Here is a 26,691-nt window from a genome sequence, read left to right on the forward strand (position 1 = left end):
CTTTTACTGTCACATACAGTAAAACTTGTAAAAACACTTTTTCACCTCCTGCAGATGTTTCGTTGCCCGGTTGACAGCCTCTTCATATCCGGACTGCCTCAGCTCACTCAGACTCTCATAGTACTCATCTGGGTCGTCGTTCTCCGTGAACAGAACCTGCGACAGGATCTTCCATCCGCACGTATCGAGCGCATGGCCGAGGTACACCTGTAAGCCGTGGCACAGCTCGTCCATTTCGGTCTCCGACACCCCCGGCGGGCCGAACAGGACCGTCCACATCCCGGCTGGCTCCTCCGGAAACAGCGGCAGGCAGGGCTCCAGGACGGAGTTCACGGAGCAGAGCTGCAGGTGGATCGCCCGCAGGTCCTGGAAGGAGAAGAGTCCTGCCCAGCTGCAGTCCTCTCTGCTCAGGCTGTCCAGCTCCTCCAGCTCCAGGGAGTCCAATGAAGAGGACAGCTCGTCCTCTCCCAGTATCTCCGCATCCGTCGGAATCTTGACTGGACTCGGTTTAGTCGCTGTGACGGACTTGGTTTTAGGGTTGCATCCTTTACTTGGACTCCGAGACACTTTATCCCTGGTGGGACTTTCAGGCCATCTTGTTTTGTCCCCATCCAGGCTGGTCAGTTCCGCCAGAGGGTCCCTGCCGAAGCTTCTCCTCTGAACCGTCCTATCGTGACACGTAATGGCAAATTTCCCCTCCACCTCATTCCAGGCGACGATAAAAACAAATTTGTGCTTCTCCTTTTCCTCAAACGCATTGGGGCGGACTGCTACCCATCCCGACTCTAAATTATCCTCCATAGTGAAGGACATTTATGCCAAGTAATTAAAACAGACTTCCAGAAACTGCGGAAAACCCGGAGCGCAGTTAGACGGAGAGCATTACAATGTTGAAACAAAATTAACCGTTTCTCTCCGGGGGTACTTATTTTCCTGCGGGGCTACCCTCCTTCGTTTGGGCGGATGGATTTGGAGCAGTGCGGTGTCATTTCCCATCTCTGGCCCACCTGCCTCTAACTCGGATGTCTTCCTGTCTATTTCAGCCTCCTGCAGCCGCTAGCCTTGTTTTTAGCTCCATACACGGACACACGGCAACAACAGGCGGCAGTGTATTTGTGTTTACCACCAGTCCAACGTTAGAGCCGCCGCAGCCTCCGAGCTGCGTCCCGTTATCCTCAATCCCTCGGCTCCAGACCCTCCTTCTTATCATAAAGCACCAGCGGAGAGCTAAAGCAGAAGGGCACATCGTTCAAAAACACCACGCCGAGGACATGCATGAGTAGGATGAATGCGTTTGTCAAACTGCGTTGTCAGAAAGGCCAGCATCTTCTCCAAACTGACAGCAAGTCCGAGTTATTCCTCATTATTTGCACAGAATGATGCTGCATTAAAGTGCTCTCAGAAATGGAGGACTGACGTAAAAAAAATGCTCGTTCACATACAATACCAAGCCAGAAGTTAGTGATTTTCTGTCGTTTTTTTTAATCAGAAATACACCTGTTCTGTATATGTTGCTATAGTTAAAAAAAATCTGAGTGACAGTATACGTCTTAAAATTAAAGACGGCTTCTTTAGGAAGCATTTGAACGCAACAATGGAATCTCGACGTATCCAGTGCACGTAGACGCTCTGACGTCCTGTATTGGATTTGAGGATCATATTCCCTAACTGGGGTCGGAACAACACTGAGTCATAAAACATTAAGTGAGAGTTCTTCAGTGACTCTCCAAAGAAATAATATATATATATATAAAAATAATAATTTATGTTAATAAAGTTGCTTATCATTTGTTAAACTTTCTCTTTTTCTGTATTCTTGTTAAGGTAACAAGAATTGCCCCTTAGACTTTATTACTGTAACATCAAATACTAATATTAATAATACTGAGAGCATGAAGTTCTCATGAACTAAAATATCTGAAAAATGCATGCAATGACTTAGAGATATTTAAGAAAAGATAACTAAATTTATTTAAAAGCCTTTAAACTCTATTAATCTGCAGACATATATAGTCAGTTCAACCTAATCGTGCACAAATTCAATCACAGACAATCCACTTTAATCTCAACTTTTAAAATATGAAGTCAATTCAGCTTTTTGTTGAAAAGGCTAAGAAGTTTTCCATCAAGTTTTGTATCGAGTCACTGCAGCATGCACTCCTCCTGAATCAGCGTGTATTTTTAACATCTGAGGAAGCGCCGGTAACAATAAACAAAGTAGCAACACCAACAGACAGTAATTCTCTAAAACCTTCAGCAGAGACTAGAGCGATCTTTATATGTCAAACCTTTTAAACGGTGTAGCTTTCCTGTATATTTGTTTCAGTTTTCTACAGCCAAGAGTTCAATCTGTAGTAACTCCATTACTCAGCATTAAAAAAGTGATGAAGTTGCAACTTTTTGTAACATTTTAAAGATATTGTTACACAATGCAAAAAAAGCGGATGCATATTTCACATATCTATCTACTTTTTTACACCTTTATCTCATTGGGGCTGGGAGGGGCACTGGTGCCTATTTCCAGCTATCAACGGGCGAGAGGTGGGATCATCCTGGACAGGTTGCCAGTCCATCGCAGGGCAACATAGAGATGGACAGGGCAGAACCCACACATGCACAGGGAGAACATGCAAACTCCATATAGAAAGACCCCAGGGTGGGAATTGAACCTAGAGCCTTCTTGCTGCAAGGCAACAGTACTACTGGTGCAGCTATTTTATGTGATCATGTTAAAATCATTTCTTTGAACTATATAAAAATGTTTCTTTGTCCAAAAAAAAAAAGTAGTTGGATATGGGTTAATTTTACAACATGTGTTCTTATCTCTCTAGCCTTTAATTCTGATATTGTTTTATGCTTTGTATTTTCTCTTCTTCATCTTTTACATTTTGTCATGTTCCGGTTTCAAACCTCTATATATTTTAGTGATGTCTTATGTGATAGACTAATACAAAGAGATGTATTAGTGTGAAGTGGAGGGACAAATGATCCTCCATTTTCATTTTTTTTTATCTAAACAGTGTGGTTTACATTTAAAGGCTTTCTTTTTCTTTGAATCTTTCTTTTGCATGTGTGTGGTGAGTGGACTGAGAGATAAAACTGTTTTTTTTTTCTTTTACATCTACTTTTTCTTATTTATGTTCCTTATAATGTTTAAATTGTTATAAGAGATTGGTATTTTTGGTGGTTTGACTTAAATGATAGTGTTTGTTTGTTACTGGTCGTGTTTTTCTCTGCAGGGATGATGTCCTTAGGGACACCGTCCCTGTTGCTGGGACAGGGAATGAGAGTGGTGCCACAGTCAAATACCTCTGTGGAGCAGGTGCTGGCAGTTTCAGACAAAGTGGGACACGAAAATGTTGCATTCGCTTCTCGTATGAAGCGGGTGCAGGGCTGTGGGTTTGGGATGCAGGGATTCCAAACTTAAACACGTTCAAGTGTTTACTTGGATTCACCACTCAGCTGTTAGACATCTCTTTCCGTGTTAAACACGAAGAGGGTTATTATAATGGGTTATGTAAGCTAAGGTCTGATGAAGTGTTTTGAATGTGGAGATGAGGAAATCTGTACTCTGTCCTGGAGAGGGCGCTGTAAGATTTGCTCGAGACTTATCAGAAAGCAAACAAAACAACACTCACTTCCTGGCGGGATTCAAACAGCAAGCTGCTTTAAGTAAACACGGAAATTTTAGAATTAAGTAACAAATATGAAAAAGGAGACCTGTGAAATTTTTTGCATTATTGCAAATAAAACGAATGATGTTACAATCATAAACACCGACTAAAAACTAGGGCAGAAATGGTTGGAGGATATAGTTAAAGTGTTGAATTTTTCATACGTCCGACGGACCTTGAAGGGGCCATCAGGCAAACAGAATCTGCGATGCATTAACTGTGAATTTATGACGGACAAAGATTTGTTAGTAACTAAGACAAACTATTATTCATAGCTAGCAAGCATTCGCTTCAAGCCGTTTTTTAATTTTATGTAATTAAATTCTTAAAATAACTTCAGTAAAACCTTATTAATTCCGAAGTTGTAATATAATAGCTTGGCATATTATGAAGCTGAAGTGAGATTTGCACTGTTATAAACGTCAACTCGGGATACTTGTAAAGTTAAGGTGAGATATTTAAGATAAAATAACAATAGTTAATCGTGTCATATTCAGATATCAGGGAATAGTTCCCCCTTTTTTTTTTTATGTCTGACAGAAAATTTCTCGAGAATTGTTACATGCAAACATTTCATGATGCACTAGTCTGTTTTATTTAAAGGATATTCGTAACATACGCAGCTCCAACCCTAATTTTTAACCAGTGGTAAATTGTGTGTAATATAGATTTTGTAGATAAGCTTTCTGTACGCTGTAAACATTTAGTGTGAACAGGACAATTTTTAAAGATTTTTATTAGTTCTTTGCAAATAAACAGGAACAGGACATTATCCTCAAGCTTTGCAAACTCAATGGCATTAAAATATACCTTAATACACACAAGAGTCATATCAACGTAACGTATTTCAATCTCACGGTGCAACACAGGATATAAAAACATCCTGCTAAGCACACTGGTAAATAGTTCCCACTCCTTTTATTGTTCTTTCAACTTTTTGAAGTGCCAACCTAAAAACTCTAGTTTATTCAACGCTTGGAGGTTTGACAAAACTAATGAAAGTTAACACAACTCACTACTACAAGTTTATCTTTCATAAACTCACACATTTAGGTTCAAAATCTAAAACTCGCTAAATTTATGTGACTTAAAGAGTGGAAGACAGTAGACTCAACTAAATGCGGCTCAAATGTTTTGCAGTGTACAGACTGAGTTGGCCATGGTTGAGGTTTGTGTTGGGAAAAACGTTCCTGCATTGACAGATTTGCCCGCAGCATTTGCATCATTATCCTACTAAAAATCACAACCTGGTTTGTAGTTTACTAGCAGATTCTACTAGAGATGGATTTGAAATCTATTCTCTGATTTAAATCCAGGTGATTTTTTTAATTAATTTTTTAATCAGTCTTTGGGGTTGGTGCTGGTTTGACGTCTCGCACATGGACAACAGCTTAGATCAGATGGTGGAGACTGTGGGCCAGAATGAGGGTCCAGCTGCTGAGGATTACCCAGCACAGGAAGACACCTCACCAGCAGACATGCTGAGGTTCGTATCCTCTTCTTACCTAATATTTCAACATTTTGCTCAATTCAAACCTTGCTGATCTTTTTCAAATAATTTCAGAATCAAGCAGCAGATGGCGAACCAGTGTTTTGAGATGACTGTGCAGCTCAACGCAGGTATACAACGAGACATTTTTCTGTGTTACTGAATTGCTATGCTGTCAAGTTCACAAAGAGCTGATTTGAAACTTAGGAAAAAGTAAGCGGCCCTGCAGCACATCTCAGGCAGAAAGAGAGCTGTGAGTATTTGAAAAAAAAAAAAATCCTCTTTTATTTTTGTCTAGAAGTTAAATCAGATGCAACGTTAGGAGGAAACTAAAAACTGCCGACATTTCAGGCCAGACTGCATCTCGGAGCTTGAACGTGTGAAGACGGTCCATTTCAACAGCAGCCTGGCTCTGCACAGGTGAGACTAACCTTCCAGCGTTCAGCTTTAAATTGTAGCAAACCTCTGATGGTGATTTGTCTTCGTTTTGTTCCTCAGAATACAGATGTGGAATGCTATAGGAGAAAAAATGAAGCAGACGGATCCGGATGCAACGTAAGTACCTTCGTAACTTGACAGAATCGCTACTGTTTCACTCCCCTCCCCTCCCCCCCAGATGTTTTTGTTTGTAACAAACATCTGCTTTTCTTAGGGACCTGAAGGCTGTTAGTGCTCGCTGCATGGCTCTGTGTTCGCAGATAAAACAGCTCCAGATGGTAAGTTTTGGCTTGTGTCATAGTTGTGTGGCAAAGAAGACTTCTTGAAAAAGTGAATTTCATACCTCAGTTTTTCATGCTTTTCAATAGGAGACCAGAAATCTTCAAGATGAAATTACAGAAATGCAGAAGGAGAGACTGGGTATGTTGTGGCATCCATTTATTCATTCATCATTTATTAATTTACTCAAGCTTCTGTTTATTCTTATGTTTATCCATCTGGCCGTCCATCTTTACAAACTGTGGTTTTTCACAGGTTCAGTTATTTACAGCATTATACCTGCGTAAGAGGTTCATTTGAAGTTTTGCATCATGACCAGTGACTTAAGATTTTACCAAAATAGAGATTTGAGTCTGAGAAAAGAAAATTGTCAGGAGTTCTCTGGCAGGTTTTATTTGTGTTGCTGATAGCTTACTTTAAATTATATTTGTGTGTGTAGAGATTAAACGACTCACGCATGAGAAAATGAAAGAGACGCAGGAGTTATTGTCCAACAAAGAGCATCCAGACTCAGAAAAGTACAAAGCGGTGCTGGAGAAAGGCCAAGAAAACCTGGAGATTTATAAGAAGATGGCCATAATGGCACAGAATGTCCTCAGGGTAAGTTACACACACTAAAAAGAATATCTGAACAGCTCATTAGTAACATTAACATCTAGTTTATAAATCTGTTTCTTTCTCTCCTCAGGGCATCCTGTTGGCGTGTAAAGTTAACTGGCTGGATGAGCCAAACCTTCGTGAAATTGTAATGACGCTGGAGGACTTTCCTATCTCTGACTAGAGCAAACATTAATTTATCTCCGTTATATGTTTTTAGTATTGTGTTATTTAATAAAAATTGTATTAAACCCCGTTTGGCTTCCTTATTTTTTAAACAGTGTACACGAGCTCCCACTAGAGGGCAGCAAGGAGCTTCGGGACTTTTAGCCATTCTGTCGAAGAAGAAAGGAAGACACGTGTGGCCTGAGTGTAGTTTAAATTTAGTCAGTATTTAGAAATTTGGATTAACAAGAAACATTTTATTTTTAAAGCTCTTTAAATAAAATTAAAGAAGGAAATGCCAAAGGTCAAAGCGGAGAAGAAGAGCAGGCAGCACCAAGATGTTAAAAGCCAAGGTAGGTTTGTCCGAGCAGTAGCTTGTTAGCTTTAGCATGTTAGCAAACATTGGTCTGCCAGCTGTTGAGGCAACAGAGAGGTTATGTCGATGCGGACAGATCTGTGTCACTTTATTGGAGGACACCAACATGTGGCATGTTGTTTCCTTTCTAGGATTTTAATTGTGATATTTACATGATCATAATAGATGCCAAAACTAACTAAAATGTTGCCTAATTTTTTAAGGGATGCCGAGTTCTTCGTTTAGGGGTTCAGTCATGTTGTGAGGACACTCTGTCACATCTAATCCGGAGCTGAAGTTTATGTCATTTGACAGTTTTAAAGCTCAGAGTTCTCTACTAACAATCTAATAAATGTCTAAGGTACAGAAGTTAAATTGTTCAAACCGGGTACACACGGATGTTTGAGCATCTCTTATTTTGTCCTACATTCTCCAAGTGTGTCCTTCTATTATACTAACTTTAATCTGTCCACCTGTACATCCTTGGCTCCGTTTATTTTTCTGTCCATCTGTATGTGTAATAGTCTATCCGTCCTTATATCAATCTCTATATCCACACATCATCCATCTGCCCATTTATCCAAAGGACAGTCTGTCCTTCCCTTCATTCACCTGTCGGTCTGTGCATCCTTATATCCATCCATCCATCCATCCATCCATCCATCCATCACCCTAAAACTGACTGGGACCTCTGAAAATTTGAGTCAGTAAAAGTGTAAACACCCTGGTGTGACAGATGAGTTCTTCATGAGAAATATTTGGTGTCTGTTGCAGGGATCATGTTCAACACTGGCATTGGTCAGCACATCTTGAAGAATCCGTTGATCGTCAATGGGATAATTGAGAAGGTATGAGTGTCGCAGCAGCCTGGTGGAAGGAAAGCACACACTTCTACTGTTGGGTGTTTCAGCTGCTGAGCAAAATGAATTGAAGCCACACGTCTGTCTAAATCTGAATATTGAAGGCAGAACTTAGGCTGACAAAGGATATTAAAAACTGACTTATAAAAGCATACTTGTGTGAATTCAGGTATATTAGGACATATTGAAAGTCAGTTTATGATTTCCTTGATGTCCCCCTTTGTCTGACTTCACCTGGTCAAAAACGACTGACCTAAAGAAGCTTTAAATCCATTCAAGAGTTTAAGGGATCTTTGCTAAGGCACAGACTGCTATGCACAACGAATTTGCAACTAGTTTCTTACTTGGGCTAAAAAGAAATAGAACTGGACAATTGTTCAGTCGTCCAAAGTCTCATGTTTAGATGAAAATAAAGGCTGTCGTCTGGAGGAAGTGTTGAAAGGGACATAATGATGGTTGAAATCCAGTGTGATGTTTCCGTGGTCGGCGATGGTTAGGGGTGCCGCATCTTCTCCCGGTGTTTGTCCACTGTGTTTTCTGAAGTCCACAGTCAATGTAACCGTTTGCCAGAAAACCTTTGAAAATTTTCACACTATTTGAATTATTTTTTAGACATACATGCCTGTACATTACTCAACTATGAGATTATTCTGATTTTGACAGCGACTAGCATTAGTACCAGTGTGTCCCTATAGCAATGTTTGAGCCTAAAGCAAATGGATCTGCTCAACTGGCTTCAGAAACATGCTTCTTTTGTAATTGATTGGAGGTGATTTATGATGTAACTTATTGTCCAGGCTGCTCTCAGGCCAACGGATGTGGTTCTGGAGGTTGGACCCGGTACGGGTAACATGACGGTAAAACTGCTGGAAAAAGCAAAGAAGGTGAGCATCTCTAGAGTTTTTTCCCTCTCCATACGGATGGAGAATGTGTAATGTGCCGTATACACAACTAAAAGTATGTTTTTTGTTTTAGTTCTGTAAAGCTTTTGCTGTCAATACAGATTCCAGACTGTCTGTATATTCTTCTTAAAAAACTATATCTAGCCTCAGCATAAATCCAGCTGTTCTGTGAAGGCCTCTGAGGTTTTGTTGGTGAGTTTTAGTGAACAAACGACATCAAGAAGGCCGAGGAACACAGCAGACGGGTCAGGTAGAGAGTTGTGAAAAAGTTTAGCAAAGAGTTAGTTCAGAAAACATCTCGCATAATACTTTTCCGTTCATCATCCAATGTATTTCACAACATGTTTTAAACCTTTAAGGAGAGCTCAGGTGGGAAGCTGTCAATAGTGGAACTGTTAGCTATGCACTCAACGGATTTGACCGACATGCTGAAGGTTTTATGTTGCGATTCTGTGTTTATAACATCATGCCCATAAAATTCCTACTCTGGTTTCCTCCTTGTGCAGGTGGTGGCCTGTGAGTTGGACTGCAGGCTGGTGGCTGAACTCCAGAAAAGAGTGCAATGCACGTGAGTGAGGACAGCAGTCTGTGCTGAAGTCTGCTCTGTGTAGAGTAGAAATCGTCAGATTCATGACCATTACGAGACAAAGTGAAGCTTTGTTTCTTTCGACAGGCCCTTGCAGAACAAACTTCAGATATTAGTCGGCGACGTCTTAAAGACAGATCTTCCTTTCTTCGATGTTTGTGTCGCTAACTTGCCTTATCAGGTCAGTACTTTATTTCCTGCTTATGATCCAGATTTCCTCATTCTTATCCCAGTCTAACTTTTGCTACTGGCTTGTGCAGATTTCTTCTCCGTTCGTCTTCAAGCTGCTGCTTCACCGGCCGTTCTTCAGGTCAGGATGACTGGAAGCTTCCAGCTGAGATGCAGCTGTCTAGTGTTAAGGTTCTTCTTCGTGTTGTTTTGTGCAGATGTGCTGTTCTGATGTTCCAGAGAGAGTTTGCGATGCGACTGGTTGCCCAGCCTGGAGACAAGCTGTACTGCAGGCTGTCCATCAACACACAGCTGCTGGCGCGTGTGGATCACCTCATGAAGGTTGGCTAGGGAACTCTTCAGATCAACGGCGACGCTTTTCAATTATTCAATGTACGCAAATTTGGAAGAATCTCTGTCGATCCTCCCCAGGTGGGGAAAAATAACTTCCGTCCTCCGCCAAAAGTTGAGTCGAGTGTCGTCAGGATTGAGCCGAAAAATCCTCCTCCTCCTGTTAATTTCCAGGTGAGCTCCTACTGCCTCTGGTTGGTCCTTAAGAACAAAAACAAACATTCGGTCATAAATGCAACCGTTTCTTCTGAATGCAACAGGAGTGGGACGGTCTGGTGAGAATCGCCTTCGTACGGAAGAACAAAACCCTCAGTGCAGCTTTTAAGTGAGCGACAACCCGCGTTAAGCAGAAAACTTGAGCTGGTTTCCCTTAGCGGAGGATCTAACAGGTGTTTTCATTTACCAGGTCTACCGCAGTGGAACAGCTGCTAGAGAAGAACTACAGGATCCACTGCTCGTTACACAACATGGTGAGTAAAAAAACAAAACAAAAAAAAAAACAGTAAAGATATCTGGTTTCATTAATTTACCCGGTTCAAAACTCTTCCCTCCATCTTAACAGGAAGTCCCAGCTGACTTCAGCATCAGCAAGAAGATCGAGAGTGTTCTGCAGGAGGCGGATTTCAACGAGAAGAGGGCCAGGTCCATGGATATCGATGACTTCATGGTGTAAGCTGCATGATCCAAATCTGTACTGGACTGTTCTTTTGAGTACACAATCCAAGATTCATCTTTAAATTCTGTTTTTGTTTTTTTTTTTTGTTTTTTTTATCCTCAGGCTGCTGCATGCATTCAACTCTGCAGGAATCCACTTTTCATGAAGAGCTGAGACAGAACTATGAATGGAGATGGAAACAGTCAGACTGATCTGACCTCTCCTAGATGAGAGATGGATTTGCCATAGAACTGTGAATGTTTGCATAAAAACATAATGTGGTCAAACAGCTCATATTGAGCACCATTAAAATCGTGTATAAGGATGTATTGGTTCCTTTTTTTTGTCCTCATTTTAAAAGAGGTGTGAGTGTGGTTAGCTGACTGCAATTCGTAGAGGGTTATGGAAACCACATACATCACCTTCCTCATTTTCCTCATTGTGAAGTTTTTAAAATAAAATCTGCATCCATCGTTTTTTAATCAAACCAGTTTTTTTATGCTCCCAGAAATTATGTACAAGAAGTTGTATTATTTTAAAGAAAGATGAGGATCAAACACACACAGGTTCTCAAAGTCTGAAGTTTGATTTTATAGAAAAGTGAAAGTACAATAAGAAAATTTTAATTTTTTTATGTTAAAATACCAAAAATTAGAACCAAGGTAGAAAACGGTTTTATCCCCTTTTATCAGTCATTCAAGAACAAAAAAAATTAGGCTCAGATTATTATTCAAAAATATTTCGTGGACACATTTCTGGAGATTTCAAGTCGATATTTTGACCATTTTAAAGTATAAATAAAAGTTAATTGTGAATTTGTGGCAGATATTTCTGCAGAGCAGGTTTTAAAGTGCTTCAGACTGCAGCTACTTTCACCCAGTCAAACCCACGCATTCATATGCAGATTGGGAAGCAACTCTGGGCTGTAAGTGCCTTGCTCAGGAGTACCATTGAGGGGGAGCAGGAATCAAACCTACAACCTTCAAATTGAAAGATTGCTCTCAGACTGAGCCACATTGACACCTAGTAAATAGTTGCCTAAATTAGAAAACAAGCGATCCTCATACAGATGGTATAGTCGGCAGCGAATACTTAAAGTGGACAGTAGGGGGCGAAAGAGTCAAGCTTAGAACGGGTTTGGACTCACTAGTTCCATTTGCGAATAAAAGTCAACATATAAAACTATTAATTCCTTTTAAAGAGATGGAAATCAGGCACCCGAATGAGTTTAGATGCAAAAAATGGTTTTATTATAATTTGCCATAAAACGTGTTTCATTTTCTCATGCAGCTTTGGCAAAAATATAATAAAAATGTACCAAGACCAAATAGGATGTTGTGCAGCACAGACCACGTTCAGAGGGTCCGTTTTAATAAAAATGGAAGTTGCTGAGTTTATTTGGAGAACATGTCACAGAAGTCATTCAAATGAAACAGGATTTTCATCTTTTCTTTTTTTTTTTTTCTAACTCCCTCCAGCATTACATCCAGTGCAAACGCTGAGAAACACGAACCAGTTGTAGGTCAGTGGTCTTCACTATACATGTATTAACAGTTCTTCTTAGTTCCTTTTTGTAAACACAGTTAAACGGGTGGAAAATGTCGGAGGCGGTCGTCGCTACGTATTAGGACAACATGGCACAGAGCGAACGAAGCAAGCTACAGTTAAAAACCTCTGAGGAACACGAGGAAACAAAGACAAACGAGAGCTTCGAGGTTTCTCCTCAACCGCTACAAACTCAGAGTAAAACAGAAGAGGTCACTTACATTGAAATACGACGTCACAATGTGAACCGAGGACCGCTAAGCAGAGGATAGATAAGCTAGCATAGAGCGGAGCATGCAGACATGTCAGCCAGAACCAGAAACGCTGGTTTTGTGTTAAAACTTCGAGTTCAATTAGAATCTCTTCATATATCCAGTCAAAAGAATTTAGCTAAAAGTATAAAGAAGTATAAAAGAAAAAAATATATAATTTAAGTACACAGAAGGAAACTAAACATTCTTCATGGAAAAAAAAACAAACAAAAAAACATCTAAAATGGAAGGAAAAACGATTCCCTTCCTGAAATATCTAAACAGAGTAAGAGCAGAGTCAGTCCTGTTAGGAGAGATCAGAACAAATACAGTTTGTTGAGCCTGTTGCTGTGTTAAATAGTCCTTTTTATTTGTTTTCACAGCTGTTGGAGACAGCCAGAGTTGTGCCAAACATCTAGTGGTTCTGCTTCTGAATGCGCCACCTAAGCATCCTGGGCCTCTAAAGAGCTCGTGGTCTCTTGGGGTTGATCTGCTTACTGGCTTGCTCCTCCTCCTGAAGTGTAGAGCGGAATGACTTCACTTTATCTGTTTTCAGAGGAGAGAGAGAAAAAAAAGACAACTTGAGTCAGCTTTTTCTTTTTTTTTTTTCCTCTCACCCCCTCCTTCAGTGTTCATGCTGCAGTCGCACCTCTGAGCTCGGTGAGGATATCTATTTTCTGGTCGAGGATCTGCTCCAGCTGTGTGGCGTAAGACTCCACGTCGTAGTCCACCTCCTCAGTCATCTCCAGCAGCACCTTCTCGTCCTCCAGCCACCGGATGGATTCCTGACCCCCCCACAGGCAGAGACAACACGGCTCAGTCTCAGGAGACTTTTTAAGTGAGGAATCAAAACTTGATCAGCCGAATCGGATGGTTTATTCTCGTTTTCACCTGGAAGACCGCTCTGTGGTCCTCCAGAACCTGCTCCTCCATCTCAACCAACTGGGAAACGGCTTCATGGAAAGTGAAGAGCTGCGGAGAAACCTCTTCCTCCTGGAACGTTAAAGCATCATTGACATTTACATATAGAAACATTAAATTTAGTCTTCACTAATAATACAGACTCCCCCTTAAACTTATTCCCATTTTTGCCAGATTACAAAACCTCGGCTTGCTAAAGCTTCTAACTCCCTGGCCTGTTGGCTACGTTGTAGGTTTACAGTTATGTCGAACGGTTCTCTGTGAAATTTCCAAAGCTGGAGATATTTCAGAACCTAACCTTGCAGTTCAACCTCAAAACTTGCATTTCTCATCAGTTTGTGGTTTTAACCTGACAACATGGAACAAACATCACAGTTTAGATGCCGAAGGACCTTTTGGTGCGACAACAAATAATTTAAGACATTCCATTTTCAGAAATGTTTGTGCGACTTCTCAGGCAGTCTAGAAGCTAAAGACGATAAGTTTGTTTCGTATGTGAAATTTAAAGAATCCGCATCGTCTTTGCTGCCGCTCCGATCTTCCCTGCAGGACTTACATTCTGCTCACAGAGCAGTTTGAGGTCGTCTCGCTGCGGAGAGATGCTCAGCCACTCCTCGTCCAAAATGTCCAGCTGGTTGACGGTGTGGATGTTGGGTCTTCCGCCCTCCATCACCTGGTTGGGGTCAACCGTGAGCTCCTTCACCCTGCGGGAGCGAAAACAGACGACTCATCAGGTCCTGTTCTGCTCTGAGGTCAGCTTCTGTTTCGCGTAGTTTATGGAGATAATTATGGGTTGAAAGCATTTATTATTTGCTTATTATTACAGGGTTATTACAGTAGCAAAGCCATGCAACGATATATATGTATACATAAAAATAAAAAAAAAGTCTCAGCCTTCATAACAAGAGTTTAAAAGCTAATAAAAGTCCAACGAGGCATCATGGAGGTAATGAGGGATTACTGCCGTGTCCCTGACCGATAAGTACCCAGTTAATTAATCGGGACTGAGAGCGGGATTACCTGCTGAGAGCTGGCTCACACAAAAAGCTCATCCTGGCTGCATTACCAACGGCTAACAGTGAAGCTTTGAGCCACGTTTTCATTCTGACTTTGCAGCTTTCAGCAAGCCATGCAGATGTCACAACTACTGACAACACTGAACAAAAACCAAAAGACCGGACGGATGTGTGATGACGTTCAGAAATCACCAGTTGGAAATAATAGTGAAAGTGCAAACGCAATGGAAGTGGGAAAAAAACAAAAAAAAGCGATAGGCTGATGAAGCGACAGATGAGGAGTTGTGATTTTATCGGGAGGAGGAGCATGCGGTGTTTGACCTGCTGGGAGAGGTCGCAGCAAAGTCATCGAGCTCAAAGGTATTGGTAGGCGAGTGGTCAGGGCGACTCCCCTGACCGCCCTGGGAGAAGGGGATGTCTGACGGACTAATCCCAAACTCCTTCACTCTGAGTGGCGGCGCCCGAAGGAGCAGAGGGAGGGAGGCGGGAAGGAAGGAGAGAAAGCAGGAAAGAGGAGGAGTAAGAGAGAGAGAGTTGCAGATCAAACCGACAGTAGAAAACACACCGGCAGTCTGGACTATGTAAAGAGGGTAGAAGTGCTAATCAGGCTAAAATCCTCCCACCTGTTGGCGTAGCGCAGCGTGTTGAGCGTGTTTTCACAGGATGTCATTCCAGGAGAGATTGTTGCAATCTGTGGGAATACGGTACATTTAGATTAACGGGGATTGTAGAGAACGGCCAACGTGGATACAGACTTCCTCTGCAGACGACGAACTGACCATGCACGTGCGAGAGTTCTCCCCGATGAAGGAGTCTCTGAGGACCTGGGTGAGCTTACTGGCTCTGAAAGGAGTGTGCGGTTTGTTACGGCCAAGAGCTCGGATGCACTCCTGAAACGAAACAAAAACGACGAGAAGAAATGTAGCGAGAGGAATACCGTTCGGGGGGGTGAGGGGGAACCAACAAAACTGCATGAGCCTTTCAACATATTTCCCGCATGACTGCGTCACGGTCGCACAGGCCACGGACCTTGAGGGCCAACAGGCTTTTGTTTATCTCGGCTCCCTCCAGACGAGTCTGCCGGTCGGCGCTCGATGTGTCGGCGCCTCTCTCGTTCCCTGCGAGGTCGATGAGCGAGAACTTCCCGTGCATCTTCCCCTTCCGTCGAAGGATGATCTGGAACACGGCGTGACTCCGCGACGAGTGAGCGTTGGCCGACGTCTGCCCAGATGTTCTGGGAGGAAACGGGACGGAAACGTTTAGGGATAACCATCAGATCACCTGCTAGGAAGCAAACCGAGAAAGGATCAAGAAAATGTTGCCCCTTCAAGTTTCAGGTTAGGTTTGTTACAACCAAAAAGCTCAACGTACTTTATTGGGCTAGACCAGCGTAGTGGTGCAAAACTGTGAGCTAGCAACACACTGAGGTTTGTGGTTGTAAACTGGGTGTGTACGCATTTACTGCAAGAGCCATAATGCATCAGCCTCCACCTCCAACAACCCAGCCCAGCTCTACCTGCAGCTGTTTCCCACTTCAATAAGTTTTAGGACGTCTTCTGTGCACTTGACTTCCTTCTCCTGGAGCCCCACCACCTGCACCTGTTGCTTCCCGTCCTCCAGCACCCTCAGCTTAGCTTTACGATTCAGGAGGTCGAACACCTGGAAATGCAAACGCAAGAGTCAGCTTTTGTGCAGCGCAGGACGGAGGACGGTCCAGCAAACCGTTAAACAGCTCTTACTTTCCCGCTGTAGATTTCAAAAAAGGTTGCATAAACTTGTAGATCCAACTTCTTGTAGTTGGCTTTCTTCAGCATTTGGAAGACATCCCGGGCTGCGCCAAAGGAAACGCAACATTTAAATCCGTTCTATGTCAAAACAGTCCAAGTTTGTTTCGTTTAATCAATTAAAAGATTAAAATGAGTGCTTGAAGATGCCTCGTGTTTACCTGCTAATGCGTAAATTCCTTTAGAGCAGTCTTGGTTCTTCCCAGAGAAGTCTCCTCCCATTGTCTAAAACACGGTAAACATTTGAACAAATCTCACTTAAATATTCCGTCCAAGTTGTTCGAAACGTTTCATTTTCGAACAAGTTCTCGCCACTTCAAACTCACGTGTGTTTTACCGCTGCCTGTCTGACCATAAGCAAAGCAGGTAGCCATGCCCCGCTCAAAAATGGTCTCCACTAAAGGCCTGGCAGTAAACCTTCAGGAGGAGACAACGTCGCATACGTCAGTGAAGACGAGCCGCTTTTAGGACACGCACAAAACACACGGAGAGCTGGACGTCACACTTCTTCACAAACCTGTACACCATCTCGTTGCTGGAGCTGTCGTCAAAGGCGTAGTCAAAGCGGAACGTCTGGTTCTCCAAGTAGCGGGTGAGGTCCACTTTCTGCTTGGGTTCATGAACCATCACCACGTCCTTACTGGGGATGGTGATCACGTCCAGGTCCTTCATGGTCAGCTCTGGAAGCCAGCAGAAAGCAGCAACATGAACGACGCCTTGCAGAAGCATCGACATCCGTCAGAGATTCTCACTTCTACGGGTGTTTCGTTGGAATTAACACAAAATAGGGAATTACTTGATAAGATGATGATGGTTTTCACACAAACAATATATTAAAAATGAGAACATCCCAACACAGCTGCTAAATCTGTGGATACAATTTGGGTTCAGGAAGGGAAAAAAGTTGCACTTTGGTCTCATCCGACCACAGCAACCTCTTCTTCCCACTTTTCCAAAAAGATTTTATGAGTGCACAACTAATGGTTGTCCTGTCTGCAGATTTTATTGGATCAAACTCCAATAAAGTTCACTGAAGTTTGCAACGGTAATGTGGAAGAAAATGGACTGGTTCGCTCTGAAATACGTCCGTACCTTTTTTGTTGAGTGGACGTTTCCTCACACAAACACATATTCTGTGCTCTTCGATCTACAAGGAGGAAGAGATCGAGATTTTAAATGAGTTATCGACAACCTGCAACTTTCAAACAAAAAAAGCAGCAGCAGCTCTGGCTTCTGCTCACCACATCAGCAGTGGTCAGGGGCCGGTAATCCAGGCTGGCCCGGAAGTCTCGGATCATGTACATGATCTCATAGTTGGGGATGGTGGTATCCACCTCCTGGAAAACAACACGGAGACCAGGAATTTAAAAAAAAAAAAAAAAACTTTATACATGAAATGTCATTTTTGTCTGCAGGAAACACTGATTGAACGCTGCTGCACCTGAGCTCGTTTCTCTCTGAGCTCCTGCTGCTGAAGCCGGCGCCTTTCTCTCTTCTCCTGCAGCTTCTCCACCTCCTTCACGCAGTTCGACTTCCTTCTCGCTGCCATTGGGAAAGAAGAAGAAACGGCAACACCTCCGGTTTTAAAACGACGCATCAGTAGCTTGTTTATTTCACCACTTTTTCCACACTGATGGTATTCCCAAAACTAAAGGGAAACCCTACACAACAAAGCTGAAGAGTGGCAGTGCAGTGGCTGGCACACTGTGTTTCCACCATTAAACACTAGCTGCTTTCTCTTCGTGGCCAACAAAAGGCCTTTAGAGAACCAAAATCCTTCTCTTGTTAAGTCTGCCTTTAATCGGTTCCATCAGACACAAAAGAACTGGAAGCAATAAGAATGTCTCGTTTTTATTCCACTCCTTTATTACTTCTGCTAAATAAAACTGTCTCAATAAACGAGAGACCAACCTCACTGTTACCCAAAACTCCCAGCACACCTGCTGATTAGTGTTGCTTCAGATCAATCAGAAACTATTAGTAACCACAACAGGATACATGTTAGAGAAATGTGAGTAAAAAGCCCTTCAGATTTGACAAAAAACAAAAAACAAACTGTGATTATCTGGTTGGCTCCAGCATCCCACTGCAAAGCCTGACAAAACCCAGAGATACTGCGCTGGCCCCCCTGCTGGCTCCAGTACCACTAAACCTAGACTATCAGAGCAGGAGGATTAATAATCTGCTCTAATCTGTGAGAAGATGATGAGCTGGGTCAGTACCAGGACAAGAAAGTCGGAGAGGAGTGCAGCACCACGCGTCGCCCAGTTATTCAGACCAATAGAGAAGAGGCTGATGGGTAAAGAAGCAAAACGGAGGAGGGAGGGGGTGTCCCGTCTTTCTCAGAGTCCAAACAGTGAGCACTTTCAGTGAGGTAACAGAGTTCACCACAAAAACACTAAATCTTAAAGAATTTTGGTCTAGTTTCTACTGCAAATATCTTAGTGCACTGGAAATAAGACAAAACTAACTTCCACTAACTAACAACTTTTTAGCAAAAATGTAGGAGCTTGTTTCAAGTTCCGTTATGTAACTTATATGACAGAAATGTCACGTTCCACAGGCAGATTATGTCACACATGACCAGTAGTTTCTCATCAATATTAAGGAATTACTGACCTAAAACAACCTCCTGTTACTTGATGAAAAGTTACTTCTACTAAGATATTTGCACGAGAAACCAGACCGAAAATACTTGGTAAGATTTTGTATTATTGAAGTGTAACAGTGCGACACAAGCATCTTCTCTATGTGTGCATGTGGATGACTCAGCAGAATCAGCGCAGCCAAAAAGCAGCACTGATGTCCTCGTTTTGCTCCCTAATACCCAGAAAGCTTAACCGAAGCACGGATTGGGTGGTGCTGCTTCATCTCCGCACCACAGCTCCCGACAGCGCTATTCGTCTAGGGCGCTCAGGTTCTAGTGGGGAAAACTAACAGAATCACCACGAAGCACTGAGGGCCGGGATAACGAGCAGGAGATACATACACAGCTGTCCAAGCTCCTTTCTGGACATCAGTGAGGATTCTGTGATAAATGTGATCGATAAAATATGAAAAATTAAGCTCTGTCCCCATAACCAGAAAGCGTCTGACGTCTCTGATTAAATAAATACAAATGGATACAAGACATTTCATTTGCAGAAGTGATTAAGTGCTTTTGGCAAAATGAGGGAAAACTGTGCTGGACCAAAAACCGTTTTGCTTTGTCCGTTTACCGTTCTGTTGCTGCTGCTGCGTCTGAAGCTGAGTGGGCTGCTGAACTGGAGGAGGTGGAGCCGGATCCGGCTGCTGAGGCTGTAGCGGTCTGGTCCGAGTCGGAATCGCTAAGAGTAAAAAGTCACAAAATAGATCTATACATCTATGCGTTTGCATTCCCTGTGTTAAAAAAAAAAGAAGTTTTATTCCAATCACTTGATTCAAACCAAAACTTAAATTATGTGACAAAAAAAAGAAAAAAAGAGGTACACCTGCACTTTCAAGTGGTCCGACAACATTTTGAGCCACAAGTTATCCATGTGCAACACGTTAAAACTTTACAACGACTCTTTAAAACACAGTTTGAGGTGCGGTTAAGTATTTCCACTAGTTATACATAAATGCAGTTTAACAGTCTGACGCAAACCTCTGTTGTCCTTGGAAGGCGTTTCATTTTTAGTAGGTGCTATCGTCCGCCGGTTCTGTAAAAAAATAAAATAAATAAATTAGATACTCCAAAACAAGACTACACAAAATTATCCAAATGACACTTGGATATCCACAAACAAGTGTTGCTAGGCCCTGCAACAGTGACTGCAAAAAGAGTATTTTAACAGAAAATAAGAATATTTTGTACTAAAGTTGTTGTTTTTTTTGTTTATTAGTTGAAGTTGGTGTTACAATATTTACCTTTGCAATTTTGTTGACTTTCACAGATGTGGGTGTGGGAGGGGGAGGAGTCTCTGGGCTGGGGGCAATCTCCTCATCTGGTGCTACGTCTGGATTAAGTGCAAAAATACTCTCCAAGTCGATCTATAGTACAAAAAACAGTACATGTTTAACCTAGATGAGCGCATGCCAATTATTCAAATTTTTTTGAGAGTTTACAATAAAACAATACACATAAAAGCACAAAAGTAGAACTAAAATTAAAACTAAGCCAAATATAAGAAGTGGACCTCAGTGTGAGTCGTGTTTCTAGTCGGAGGGTAGAAAAATAAAACATCTGATGTGTTTGGACACATTTCCACAGACATAACAAACCCTTCTCTTTACAGAATACGCACATGAATACTAACATGAATACTAACATACTCAACTACTTTATTTGCATGGATTGATATAATTTAACTTTTTTTTTTTAGAGTTAAATGGTTATGAAAAAGAGGAATAAACAGGAGAAACAAAAGACAAACACAATAAAAATGTTAGCTGTGAAATTACACTTAAATGACCACATTTTTCAAAGCGCTAGAAACGTTTTCCCTGCGATAAACATCACGGGTACTTGACGAACGGAGAACAGCCGTCCAGCTAAAAACGACGGACCTGTAACTTAAAAAAAATAAAAACAGGATTTGCAGGTTTACACGCAGAAGGTGACGTCCGGAGGGATCTCAGGACATGCAAGAAAGTTGCATAATCCTGGCAGCACTGGAATGCCTCAGGATGCATTATTCATCGCAATGGAAAGTAACAGCAGCAACATGCTGCTGCTGCTGCTGCTGGGGACACGGCTCTGAAAGGCAATAAATGGCTGGTAAAGTGGTGCTTTTACCTCCTTCCCTTTTGTGTCCCCGTTTTCTATCCATTCCACTGTGACGCTCTCGTTGTCCTCATTCATAGACGTCACCATTGCCTGATGTATACGTCCTGGGAGAAATGGGAAAGAACGTAATAATCACAAGACAAAGTCAGGCTTAAGGTTTAAGCTGCGTTAAAGGTAAAGCATTTACCTGTATTTCCTTTGGTGTCAAATATTATTATAAATCTACACTAAAGTTTAATTTAGTGGACAGATGTGCTACTGCGAATTTTATTACCGGGAAAGTCGAAGTTGCGGACAGCGAAAAGTAACGAGAATGAGAAGTGAAACTAATTTAATCCCGAGACAAGTTTGATCATTATTTTTAACCCAATATAAGACAGCGGAGTGCGTTTTATGCGCGGCGGGCCGCTGTCATGTGAGAGCAGGAAAACAAGCTGGGGCTAATTTCAGTTCTTTCAGCTTATGAGTGTCTGATTAACAACAATTAGAGCCACAGATAACGGAGCAGAGCCCAGCTGCTGCCGGGCCACGGGCTTCTCTCCGCCCCCTCTGTCTGTCTGCGGCGGAACAGGAACAGCTGTAAGGAGCCGCTTTGCTCCTCGCCTCTGTGGATTTGACGGCTGTAAGCTGCCCTCTCTCAGCCCCCGGGAAACACCGTGTTCCAGTATTTATTATTCAGATAAAGCTCAGAAGCCGGCGAGCGAAGATGTTTTCGGTGTTCCCAACTCTTGTAGGTCCGACTGATTTAACATGCCCTCGTTTTTTTTTCCTCTCAAAACAGTAAGAAAAAAACAAATTCAAAATTGATCTACTTGTAATCCCCCCCGTTTCCGTTTACTGGGGACTAGAAATCCGCTTTCTAAATACAATTCCTGCATTTTTAACATATGATTGAAACAAACTGCGGAAGATGTAAGTAACCTTAACAGGAGGTTCCACCCTAAATGATATTTTGCTACTTTTCCAGCCTCGGCAACAACGATATGCGATTGCTTTCTTTCCGTCTCTGCCTGGAACACTTTCACTGAATAACACACACCTTCCTAAAACTTTGGACGTAGTGAAAACTAAGTGTGCGGTAGTGAGGACCAGCAGACCTGCTTGAAATATAACCTTGAGTAACGTAAACTTTTAATAAGTGTAACAAATAATAATAAGCACAACAAAATAAAAACATCATCAAGTTGAGCAGTCTCAGAAGTCTCGCCAGAGGTTTTCGCTCATGCCTTCATCTCACATGTTCAGACTCCTGTAATTCTCTGAATACAAACATTGATTAGTCTTTTTTTTTTTTAATGAGGCAACTTGCAGGAAGTAGGAATATATAAATCCCGTGCTGGACTCGCTCCACCCGCTTCCTGTTCGCTGCAGGATTGATTAGGATTTTATTGCCGTTTTAAAGGTTCCTAATTGTCTGGCCCCACATTATCAGCAGGATCTTTAACAACAACAAGTCGACTCTGTAACACCGAGGTCAAACTTTTGACTTGGCAGTAGCTTGAATCGGCATTTCATTTTCTGTATCGTTTTGTATTTATCCCTCTCTTTTATGTAATAAACATATTAAGTTTTATTCTCAGATTTGTCCCTCAGTTTTTTTTATTGTTACATAAAGTAGTAATTTTGGTTTTTGTTTGCTCCTGGTTGTGTTCTATCATCACTGATTAGCACTTTGATGCACTTTTTCTATATTACGTGTTTTATAAAGTTGACATCGACTTAAATACTCAGATTTTTCATCTTTGCTTTTGCCAAGGTCACCTGGAAGAGGAGGCGGTTCAGCTGACCTAGATGTTTAATACTTCGAAGCGTTTTTCAACAATTAGCCACAGAGATGCCTGAAAACGGATGAGAGTTTGGCAAAAGGTGAAAAAAGTTTAGAGAGAGAGAAAAAAAAAAGATTGACTCACTCAGCTTTGCAGTTTTACAATATAAAATAAATACTTGTTGCCTGGTTCTTTCTCCAAAGCTGTTTCTAACCATGATTTTGTTTATTTTCTTCTGTAAATCAGACCATATCTATAATATCGATGCATTTTATTACCAATGATGGCGAGTGTCCTGTCATAGTATTTACTGCAAAATGTATGCATTAAAATCTAAAACACTTGAACCAATATATGATGCTACCCTTTGGGTTAGATAGATGAGAAGTTTATTTAAATAAATTTCCCACAAATCAATGCGTCTCCTCCAAACTCAGCACATGTTTGAACAGCCATCAAGACGAGCTACCCTTACTCTATGTGACAGGACTTCATCTTTGTTAAACAAAAAAACAGGGTCGACTTTACTTCGTTTATAATAAAAGTTCTACATGTTTAAGACAGACACAATGTGTACATAAAGCTAATCCAAAGCCTGGTGATTGTCATAACAAACATTTAGAAGAAAACTTAACTCTGCTGCACTCAAGATGTCTGTGTAACCTGTTAGCAGAAATGTGTAAGTATTTTTATTTTTTTTTTACTCATAAATCTGTAGTGAGTGAAAAACATTTCGTCTTCAAACACATGCCTTCCAGTGAACCTACCACCAGGATGCACAATATATTACCATTTACATTGGTGTTGGCCGATATGAGTCCCTTTTTAACATATTGTTTCTATAACTACAGGTGAGGGCAGGAGAAAAGATTGACCAGTAAAAACAGGATCATTTCTTCTTTCTCCTTAGAATGCAAGAACAAAACAACGTTGCTCGTTTTGTTCTTCTCGTCTCATTATTTTTAGTATGGCTACAACCCCAAATATTGTTATATTTATGCATGTGTGTGTTCAAGGGCGCTCCTTCTGTTATTGCGTATTGTTAATGAAACAAAAAAAAATGAAGAGACTAAAGAAATTCTAATACAAATATTAAGAGGAAGACAATATAACCACAAAAAATGTAGTGAGTACATGCAGAATTAGTTTGAAAAGTAGATACATAAAGCATTTGATCTATAACCAGTGACGTCGTTTTTCCACCTTTGTGATCCGATTGTATATCGGTGCTGCTTTATTATTCATCTGGTCACCATGTGAAGAGCATCAAGCGCACAGCGTATGCTCTTTGAGCGACACTGTACACCTGCATGCTCCGGACACGCGGCCGGGAAGCAGCACATGATGAATTTTAAAATCTTCAACCTGTTTCTATCTACGCTGAAGACGCAGAGTTTGAATATAATCAAACCCTTTAAAATACATGTATTTCCTGTGACTAAGAAAACTGAAAATAATGGCGCCGGTTAATTAGTTTTGTTATTCTGCTCTAACTTGTCCCTTAGTTGTAACTAAATCTACCCATTCAAAAACTTTTTTTTTTTTGCATCTCTTTTGAAGTCATATAAGGTAGTTTGTTGATATGAGTTGCAGAGTCATTTTTATTTTGTGCATTAGTGTCATTTCTATTCATTTTAAGAGAAAATGAATGTATTCCATTTGTACTGAGTACAAATGGTGCTTATTTGTATTCTGTACAGCTTCTGGGAAGCATCTGAGCTCCAGCAATGTGACATAGATTTTTTTTTTAAGTTTGGCAACGATGGACAAAGTTGTTATTTTATAAAGATAAATCACACGGCCTAGTCGATGTTCCACTACGGAGCTGGAATGGAAACAACGATATATCTGCCAGGACACAGAACTGCTGCTGGGAATCAGTGCCAGCCAGACAGACTTGATGAGCCCAGCGGTACCAGCTAGCACCGCGGTACCTGCAGTGTTCATTCCAGTCAACGGGAAGAAATAAAACCGAAAGATCACATCCCCGCGTAGCCACCAACACAAAAGGTATTCAGGTGAACTCTGAGTTCAGAGCTCACTAAGATGAATTTGTACACAAGGTGATATTATCAAAATATGCCGTCTACAATTGCTGCACGTCTTCCTTTATCTGATTTTCATCAAATTGGAAAAAAAAGTGCTTAAAAGTGCAAGCTGTTTGCTGATGTGTTTACAGACTGAAAATTAAAATAATAATAAAAGAATGGCCAATACTTGATAAGATCATGTAATGTATTTTAACATTGATTTATTTAAATAAATAAATAAATAAATAAATAAAAAAATAAAAAATATATATATATATATATACACTAACTAATAAACTAACAATAAATAGTTACTTCCATGGCATCCCTGTTTTTTAAATGTTTTTTTTTTTTGTTTTCCCCAGTCTTACTTATATGAGGAATCATGAGATGGAAAATAAAGTAGGGGTGGATAAGCGAGAGTCCTGGCAGAAACAGGAACAGATGGGGTGGTGGCTAATGGCCTGAATCTGGCTCTAGTCTGGACCAGCCCTGCCACAAACCCTCAGAGAGAGGGCAATCCCTGCTCTGGACACAACGGCTACTAGCAGAAAGCAGTCAAATATACTACCCCTTCTCTTCAAAAACCTATCAGAAAAGAGAAAATGTCTTAGATGAATGAGGAAATAAAGACTTCAATTCTTAAAACAAAGTTTGCCGGGGTGTTCCGTTCACTGACTGCATCAAGTTTTTGTTTGATTTCAGCTTGCTGTTGTGGCAAGACTTGGATCTCCTTATTTAAAAGAAACATCTTACTCAATGCGGCTTTTTAAAGGCACTGTCGTCACTTTTGATCTAGATGTTAAAAGCAGGTGTGTCCTGAGAATACGCCTGTCTATTGTCTTGTCAGTGCTGAACATGGCATGACAACGTTTAGGGAATGCCATATTTTACTTTTGATCAGTAATGTTTCCAATAACAACGAATTCGCATGCTTACTGGATAATTTTTGACCTAAGACAAAACGTTAAATAAGTATGACACCCCAAAATGGGAGATAATTTTATAAAATAAGAGCTTAAGTTTGACTCCAGTAACTGATGAAGCCGGGAAACAGCCCAGTTAGCCGTTAGGCTAACAACTAGCTAATGCCGCTCTCAGCAACGGTAATAAGTTAGCAAGCCTAGCTTGCCTAAATATAAATATTTGTCAAAATACATTAGTATGGCTCTAAAAATACACGTAATTTACAGATATATTATGATTTTTTTTATTTCTTCTATTGATGTTATTAAACGATAACATTTTACAGGTGCGGCAAAAATGTCCTAAATTGATCCAGACGTTTGCTAACAAAGATAAGCCTACTCCATTCAAATGCCAAGGCCGAGCTGAAACTCGCCGCCCAACCTGTCCTGCCTGCTTATGTCTCCGTCTGGATGTGGCTAATGCTAAAGCAAACGTTAGGCTCTGCGGCCGAGGCTGGGGAACAACGGTTGCTATATTCAACAGACCCACAGCAACAAAGATCCCCAAACAACTAAGTCCGACAAGAAGAAGAAAAAAAAGAGCGGACAGAGTGACAACTTACCATCACTCCGCTTAATCTCCACGTAAGTACCGACGACTATCTTCCCAAAGCCTGACGCCATTCTACATCACTTTAAAATAACAAACACAAGACTACAGACTTAATGTAAGCCGGGAGAATGCAGCGCCTTTCGGTGTTTTAGGTTTGGGAGGAAGATGCAGGGGCAGATTACGTAGCTACCAGGACTGCTTCCATTATTTCCGGTCCGGTATTTCAAAATAAAACTCACATCAGAATTGGTCTCTGTTCTAATGATTGTAGAATTTTCACTTTTGACACTGCGTAACAACAAACTACAGCGTATATTATCGGATTTTATATAACATACCATCACAAGGTAGATTAGCCAGTTTTTTAAACAAGGGAGATCATTGATCAGAAAAGCACCAAAGAAGTCTGCAGTAAATCTGAAGGAGCTGCAAAGAAACAACTAAAGTAGGCGAATATTCAGGCTTGGGCCCTATAACTTTGACTTTTATGAAAGAATGACAAGATTGTTTAAAAATATTTATTTAGCTCAAAGCATATTTGTATATTAGAATGGCCCTATCAAAGTCTTAAATTTAGGTGAGAATGCGGTA

The 26,691-nt window shown here is 41.2% G+C and overlaps 4 protein-coding genes across 10 annotated transcripts in view; 2 read left to right on the plus strand and 2 right to left on the minus strand.

Annotated features, from left to right (window-relative positions):
* LOC103142958 (junction-mediating and -regulatory protein-like) overlaps positions 1 to 1,394 on the minus strand; it is a 15,187-nt gene extending 13,793 nt beyond the window's left edge. Inside the window, exon 1 of the mRNA XM_007559290.2 lies at positions 46 to 1,394. Coding sequence (XP_007559352.1) covers positions 46 to 813 — 768 coding nt within the window. The 5' untranslated portion in view covers positions 814 to 1,394. The remainder of the gene's footprint in view (positions 1 to 45) is intronic.
* cenph (centromere protein H) lies at positions 1,378 to 6,732 on the plus strand. 4 transcript variants are annotated; one of them, XM_007559292.2, is made up of 11 exons: positions 1,778 to 4,123; positions 4,815 to 4,924; positions 5,020 to 5,160; positions 5,239 to 5,294; positions 5,371 to 5,416; positions 5,515 to 5,583; positions 5,662 to 5,718; positions 5,816 to 5,879; positions 5,970 to 6,021; positions 6,320 to 6,480; positions 6,569 to 6,732. In XM_007559292.2, the coding sequence occupies exons 3-11, from the start codon at positions 5,054 to 5,056 to the stop codon at positions 6,659 to 6,661; spliced, it is 705 nt and encodes a 234-aa protein (XP_007559354.1). In that variant the 5' UTR covers positions 1,778 to 4,123; positions 4,815 to 4,924; positions 5,020 to 5,053; the 3' UTR covers positions 6,662 to 6,732. The 4 variants fall into 4 exon arrangements, with proteins under 4 accessions (XP_016530376.1, XP_016530377.1, XP_007559354.1 ...); XM_016674890.1 differs by lacking the exons at positions 1,778 to 4,123; positions 4,815 to 4,924 and adding an exon at positions 1,378 to 1,457; XM_016674891.1 differs by lacking the exon at positions 4,815 to 4,924 and having other exon boundaries at positions 1,776 to 4,123; positions 5,054 to 5,160.
* Positions 6,733 to 6,782: 50 nt separating this feature from the next.
* Positions 6,783 to 10,846, plus strand: dimt1l (DIM1 dimethyladenosine transferase 1-like (S. cerevisiae)). Its single transcript, XM_007559294.2, has 12 exons — positions 6,783 to 6,995; positions 7,772 to 7,845; positions 8,655 to 8,741; positions 9,266 to 9,327; positions 9,433 to 9,526; positions 9,606 to 9,655; positions 9,732 to 9,855; positions 9,946 to 10,038; positions 10,125 to 10,189; positions 10,271 to 10,334; positions 10,427 to 10,533; positions 10,643 to 10,846. The coding sequence occupies exons 1-12, from the start codon at positions 6,938 to 6,940 to the stop codon at positions 10,683 to 10,685; spliced, it is 921 nt and encodes a 306-aa protein (XP_007559356.1). The 5' UTR covers positions 6,783 to 6,937; the 3' UTR covers positions 10,686 to 10,846.
* A 900-nt stretch (positions 10,847 to 11,746) lies between these two features.
* kif2a (kinesin family member 2a) lies at positions 11,747 to 26,313 on the minus strand. Of its 4 annotated transcripts, XM_016674916.1 has the most exons (22): positions 26,111 to 26,313; positions 20,793 to 20,887; positions 19,925 to 20,047; positions 19,662 to 19,716; positions 19,255 to 19,362; positions 19,026 to 19,064; positions 17,478 to 17,578; positions 17,278 to 17,373; positions 17,129 to 17,183; positions 16,554 to 16,716; positions 16,363 to 16,453; positions 16,198 to 16,261; positions 15,992 to 16,083; positions 15,769 to 15,911; positions 15,282 to 15,486; positions 15,032 to 15,142; positions 14,876 to 14,943; positions 14,574 to 14,699; positions 13,793 to 13,940; positions 13,207 to 13,308; positions 12,965 to 13,100; positions 11,747 to 12,861 (listed from the first exon to the last, which is right to left on the minus strand). In XM_016674916.1, exons 1-22 carry the CDS (start codon positions 26,169 to 26,171, stop codon positions 12,776 to 12,778), a joined length of 2,268 nt encoding a protein of 755 aa, XP_016530402.1. In that variant the 5' UTR covers positions 26,172 to 26,313; the 3' UTR covers positions 11,747 to 12,775. The 4 variants fall into 4 exon arrangements, with proteins under 4 accessions (XP_016530402.1, XP_016530403.1, XP_016530404.1 ...); XM_016674917.1 differs by lacking the exon at positions 19,026 to 19,064 and having other exon boundaries at positions 26,111 to 26,312; XM_016674918.1 differs by lacking the exon at positions 14,574 to 14,699 and having other exon boundaries at positions 26,111 to 26,312.
* Positions 26,314 to 26,691: the final 378 nt, after the last annotated feature.

The sequence above is a fragment of the Poecilia formosa genome, unplaced genomic scaffold (genome assembly GCF_000485575.1).
Source record: "Poecilia formosa unplaced genomic scaffold, Poecilia_formosa-5.1.2 Scaffold103, whole genome shotgun sequence".
NCBI classification, from domain to species: Eukaryota; Metazoa; Chordata; class Actinopteri; order Cyprinodontiformes; family Poeciliidae; genus Poecilia; species Poecilia formosa.